Below are 6,198 nucleotides of genomic sequence, written 5' to 3' on the forward strand. Positions count from 1 at the left end.
GATCAACCTTCTTCCGAGGAAGGAGACCGGAGTGAAAAACGGGTTGTGCCGGGGACAACCGATCCCCGAGCAGCCCGAAGGACGGTTAAGYGGATCATAGCTTGGAAGCGCCGGACACGAATTCCATGTCAATATAATAGAATCATAGCACTTACATGTATGGGCGTCTTCTATGGTACATGCAGAATGCCGAAGCTGAAGAAAAAAGGGGAGCTGAACTCAGGTCCGTCCTCCCCTTTTRTACGGACCGAGGTGAGGCCCACGTGACGTGTGCGTGGACTATTGGCTCTTCAGAATGCGCGTACGCGCACGGGGGTACCCATCTGCGATAGCCTTAGAGGGCGGAGCTTACACGAAATAGAACTAAGTCGATTTTATTAATAACCCTAAAAAAGTTTCTGGTTTTGTAGCAGGTTAACCTCTAATGTATATTGAGAACAGATTAATGAAGGTCTGACGATAAAAACTTTTTTTCTTATATAAATATAAAGAAATAGCCTCCCAATCTTCACTTTACACTTTATTTTTATTGGTGGATTTGTGGCTCAGTTTTAGGACAGCTGAAAATGCATTTTATTGAAAAGTTGGCTGCTTGAAAACTCCATTGCATCACTTCCAAAACGAATCCAAAAACCTGTTTGTTTTTGTAGTTGTACTTTTCAAAATGAACGACTTCACTTGATTTACTCGACACACGCTGCTAAACTTTAAGTATTTCCTGTTCCAGGTACCAATCTTTAGCAAAAAGGAGGAGGTTTTTGGATACTTGGCCAAATATTCAGTTCCTGTCATGCGATCAGCTTGGATGATCAAGATGACCTGTGCGTATCATGCTGCTATCACAGAAACAAAAGTCAAGAAGAGGCATGTGATTGATCCCTGTATAGGTAAGAAAGTGGTATTTTGGCTGAACTGGTTTGTTTTTCGTGTTTTGATTATGGTATTTACTTGCAACAAACTGGATTTTGGTGGTTTTGAAATGTTTTTTTTTTTTCTGTGTATTTGTACACATTTGTAGAATGGACCCAGATCATCACCAAATATCTGTGGGAGCAACTTCAGAAGGTGGCAGAGTTTTACAGGCAGTTTCCCAGTCAGGGCTGCAGCTCCCCGCTGCCAGCCATGCCCGCTGACGTGGAGACGGCCATGAAGCAGTGGGAGTACAACGAGAAGCTSGCCATGTTCATGTTTCAGGTCCGTTCACTTGCTTAAGTCTGCTCAAGAACGGTGCCAGGGTTTACCATATTACAGTTTAGGGACTGTGGTGTTGCTGAAAGCTACAGCTGGTTTGAAATTGGCTTAAGTAAAGCATAAATATATTTAATCTGCTGATGCACAATAACAACATTTGGTTTTCAAACATAAAATGTAGCAAGCAACCATTTTATAAAAATTATTTTAATTAAAATCTGTGTTTTGCAGACAAACTTTGAAGCACTTACACTGCAAAAACTGTCCACCTAACCAAGTTTTAAAATCTTATATCCAGCCAAAAAGTCTTTTGATCTTGTTTTGAGACTGATTTCCTAAACAAGAACCGACTGTGTAAGAATAATAATCTTGTTTTCAGAATGTGTAAGATTATTTGTCTTGTTAGCCTGAAAATTTGACTCAAATTAAGTCAAAAATTTCTGCCAATGGAGTAAGATTTTTTTTACTTGGTAAGATTCTTGAAATACTTGATTTGACTCATTTTTTTTCTTATTTCTGAAAACAAGATTATTATTCTTACACAATCAGTTCTTGTTCAGTAAATCAGTCTCAAAACAAGATCAAAAAGACTTTTTGGCTGGATATAAGATTTTAAAACTTGGTAAGATGGACAGTTTTTGCAGTGTACAACAAACTTAAGATCAATTTTATGTCATAAATAAAAATAGTCACATTTGGACAGGAAAGGATTGTATGGATTCTTAAAAAATAATTAAATTATACAGTCACTTTACATTTTTAACTCTGCATGTTGGTTAAAACATTGCATTTGCATGTTGTTCACCATTCCTTGTTTCCAAATCAAGCAAACCACAGAAACTTGGAAATACTTTGGAATTGCTGAGGCTGTTCTGCAGCACGTGCCGAGAGTAAAATCATTTATCTATGACGGTTGTGTTGCTTCGATTGCAGGATCACATGTGATCAGGTGTATTGACAGTGTTGATGGAGGAGTGGAGAGTACGTGACGACTCTTTGCTCACAGGAGAAACGGCTCGCGTTGCATTTCAGAGGCCGACAAACAAATCAGTTCTGTGTAATCGCCGTGTTCATTTTCTCGACTGAGTCACTTACATTGTGTCTGCGCTCAGGATGGGATGCTGGACCGACACGAGTTCCTGACGTGGGTGCTGGAGTGTTTTGAGAAGGTTCGGCCCGGCGAGGATGAACTCCTCAGACTTCTCCTGCCGCTCTTACTGCAGGTAAAAATGTCTGCATTCCCCTCACAAACACAAACGTTAACTCATTCCAGTCCAACAGTCCTGCAGCCGGCCTGTGTCGGCTCTCTCAGCTGTCAACAGTCGATCATGTTTTGTGTCTTCATCTGGCAGTGTTAACCTTTACTGACAACACCCACAGGGGCCTCTYTTTTTTGGCTTCTCCTCTGAAAGCTTGCTGCTGTTAATGGGCGCTGAGTGCTGTGGGTAATGCTGTGAACCTCTCCTCTATGCCTCAGTACTCGGGGGAATTTGTGCAGTCTGCTTACTTGTCACGGAGACTGGCTTACTTCTGCACACGTCGCCTCAACCTGTTGCTAAGCGATGGGAGCCTGGGCTCAGGCGCGGGGGGCCACCCGGCACACGGCATCTTGACGCAGCAAAGCACCGCCCTGCCCCCAACCCCGACCTCTCAGCCAGCTGGTGGGAGTCAGCCTCAGACACCTTTCACAGACTTCTACATTTGTCCTCAGCACAGGCCTCTGGTGTTCGGCCTCAGCTGCATGTTACAGGTACTGTAGTTCAGCTGCAGCATCATTAAGTTGTGTTTTTATTCTAAAAATGTAAAAAAATTTGTTTCTGTCGTGTTTTTGTCGCATCAGAGCATAGTGCTGTGCTGTCCCAGTGCTTTGGTGTGGCATTACTCTTTAACGGACAGCAGAAACAAAACCGGTTCRCCTCTGGACCTCCTGCCCATCGCCCCCTCTGGTTTACCAATGCCAGGAGGAAACACTACCTTTACTCAACAGGTACCCACTTTATTATGTTACAGGAGTTTTTCAGGTAGATTTAAGTTTTTATTTTTTTTTTAGAAGACACATTACTTGCAAAATAAAGTATTTCTGTCAACTTCCCAATAAACTGCAGACACTGATGCATAAAAGAAAATAGTTTAATAAATCAGTAAAGCACAAACAAAAGTGATTTTAATGCTTCAGGAAAGTACCAACAAAGCTTCTGAATGAAAATCTATATTTTATCTGGAATGGAACGTGCTTCAAAAAACAAACTGGGGAGATTGTATTTTTATTTCCTGTAAACATTTCCTCACAAAGTATTTTTTTCTTACATAAAGTAAAAATGTGGTTGTTAATAGATTTATTGAATTTATTTTGACAAGTCTTTTCGAATCCGTGTGTGCTGCTGCAGGTTCGTTCAAAGTTGAGAGAAATCGAGGAGCAAATAAAGGAGCGAGGTCAGGCCGTGGAGTTCAGGTGGTCGTTTGATAAGTGCCAGGAGACCACAGCAGGTAGGAAACATGTGCTCCTTTGTCTCTGCAGACCTTTTCACACAGCGAGAACAGCTTGAGACGATTTCCTCTTTTTTTTCTTTTTTTTTTTTATCAGGCTTCACCATTGGGAGGGTTCTTCACACCCTGGAGGTTTTAGACAACCACAGCTTTGAGAAGTCTGACTTCAACAACTCACTGGATTCACTGTACAACAGGATATTTGGTTCTGGGCAAAGTAAAGATGGCCATGAGGTAAAAGATGTATATTTTCTTCTTTTCTCTTAAGATACACCCAGAAATCTCCTTTGTGAGACCCCATATCAGGGGTGTCTCATTTTCACCAAGGATCACATGAATATTATGGTGGCCCTCAAAGAACCATTCATAATTAACTTTGACCAAACAGGAACAGTCACATTCCTYGTCTCATTGCTAAAGCTTGTGTTATACATCAATCAATGAGACAGCGGGTCAGTGATTGCGTCTTTTTGGACGTCTTTTTCCTGACCGAGTATAAAACAGGGCATAAATTATCGTAATTCCTCCCTCTGCCCTCCCACAGCTCATGTAAGTCTTTTGTACCAATGTAAATATGGTATATAGTAAATATATCACCAATGTACATGACGGCTGTGACCAGGGGGATAGCAGATGGAAATTACACAATTTTTTTTGTCACTCTGCCGGGGGAACAAGACGTGTGATTGGAAGTATAAACCAGCCTTCAGGCTGAGCACTGCTAACAAACAATAACTGAGCTCTATGTGGTATTTAATGCATARAAACAGCATTTTAAAATTCTCTTATATTGACACTAACACTGAAAATTACTACGACTGACTAAATGTGAAATAAATGCATGTAATGTAAGATAATTTGACTCACTGTTGAGTTGTGGTAAGTAGTTGCCATTTTGAATTCTGAACTCTCCCACTCTCCTACAAGGAATGCCCATGTATAATCAACATGTATTGTGGAAGATAAAATTTATGGCAGGGCCATTCAACTAAATTGCTCCGGGGGCCGCAGTTACTGCCGGTCAACAACTGAGGGGCTGAACATCCAGCAATAAAAGTTATTATGTAAATAAACCAAGTATTACAAAGATCTGTTACCTTTGAATTACTTTTATTTTGCTGCATTTAATCATGATTACAACATACAGAACCCTATAAAAGTTGTGATAATTAAACATTATTAAAAACAAAAAGAACACATTGTGCCTCCTATTTGACACAAATAATATTTTGACATCTCTGACTTGCCAAATTTTTAAACCAATTTTATTTTCACATTCACCATTTTATCTTCAACTGCTTGTAGTTTTAACTGTCTTGAGTGTTCATAGAAATGGTTTTTTACCAGCTTCTAGCCAAGATTCTGATGTTTCTGTAGATACCAAACGTGTCTATGTTTAACTAAAAGAACTTAGAGTAATTAAAGTAGAAACCCGGGGGTTTGGGTTTAAGAGATGAATGAACCAATTGGCGGGCCGAACTTTGGTTACTCACGGGCCGGATGTGGCCCACGGGCCACCAGTTGAATAGACATGGTTTATGGTTTATGCTGGCTTTAAAGAAGCTCATTTTGAGACGTTAATATGGGGCTGTTCTACTAAATCGCTCGGGGCTGTAGTTACTTACAGCCTACAGCTTCGGGACAGGACAAGTATTATCTTTCACCTTTTAAATTTGTTTATTTTGTATCATTGGATCCTAAATTTAAAATTTGCCATTGATATAAAAGTTATTTTCAGCTTAAATTAAGAAAAAGAAAAAAATTCCAGGTCAAATTTGGCCCACGATCCTTGACTTTGAAACATGTGCCCTATATTTTCTTGCAGTCAGCCAAAAAAAAAAAAAACTGAGCCACAAGAGTTGATCTTTAAACTGAGGTCTGCTTCTCTGTAATCCCGTGTTTGTGTCCAGATGTCACCTGACGACGATGCTGTGGTCACCCTGCTCTGCGAGTGGGCGGTGTGCTGTAAGCGATCTGGCAGGCACCGGGCCATGGTGGTGGCCAAACTGCTGGAGAAGAGACARGCTGAAATAGAAGCCGAGGTATTGAATGCACCATCTCTCGCCGAACGTCTCCCGTTTATTTCTGGTTCACGTCACGCTGTCTGCTCGGTGTCCGTCTCCCCCTGCAGAGATGCGGCGAGTCGGAGGTGGTGGACGAGAAAGGCTCCGTGTCGTCCGGCTCCCTCTCGGCTGCCACACTGCCCGTCTTTCAGGAYGTACTGCTGCAGTTCCTCGATACGCAGGCACCCACACTCAGTCAGTCTTTTTTTATTATTATTCCCCCATACTATCCAGCTTCTTATTCTAAAACATGTCACATTTGATCTCAGTATAATACAGCGGGTAAAATAAGTATTGAACACGTCACCATTTTTCTCAGTAAATATATTACTAGAGGTGCTAATGACATGAAATTTTCACCAGATGTTGGTAACAACCCAAAGAAATCAAATCATAAATGTCCAGAAATGAAGTTATTTGTAATAATGTGGAATGGCACAGGGAAAAGGTATTGAAC

The 6,198-nt window shown here is 41.0% G+C and overlaps 1 protein-coding gene across 3 annotated transcripts in view; it reads left to right on the plus strand.

Moving 5' to 3' along the window:
• Window positions 1-6,198, plus strand: part of med12 (mediator complex subunit 12) — a 34,897-nt gene that overhangs the window by 4,637 nt on the left and 24,062 nt on the right. For all 3 annotated transcript variants that reach the window (XM_014003761.1, XM_014003777.1, XM_014003770.1), the window contains exons 4-12: window positions 728-887; window positions 1,019-1,194; window positions 2,304-2,414; window positions 2,669-2,941; window positions 3,032-3,178; window positions 3,579-3,678; window positions 3,776-3,912; window positions 5,589-5,720; window positions 5,810-5,936. In XM_014003761.1, coding sequence (XP_013859215.1) covers window positions 728-887; window positions 1,019-1,194; window positions 2,304-2,414; window positions 2,669-2,941; window positions 3,032-3,178; window positions 3,579-3,678; window positions 3,776-3,912; window positions 5,589-5,720; window positions 5,810-5,936 — 1,363 coding nt within the window. The remainder of the gene's footprint in view (window positions 1-727; window positions 888-1,018; window positions 1,195-2,303; window positions 2,415-2,668; window positions 2,942-3,031; window positions 3,179-3,578; window positions 3,679-3,775; window positions 3,913-5,588; window positions 5,721-5,809; window positions 5,937-6,198) is intronic.

The sequence above is a fragment of the Austrofundulus limnaeus genome, unplaced genomic scaffold (genome assembly GCF_001266775.1).
Source record: "Austrofundulus limnaeus strain Quisiro unplaced genomic scaffold, Austrofundulus_limnaeus-1.0 Scaffold1, whole genome shotgun sequence".
NCBI classification, from domain to species: Eukaryota; Metazoa; Chordata; class Actinopteri; order Cyprinodontiformes; family Rivulidae; genus Austrofundulus; species Austrofundulus limnaeus.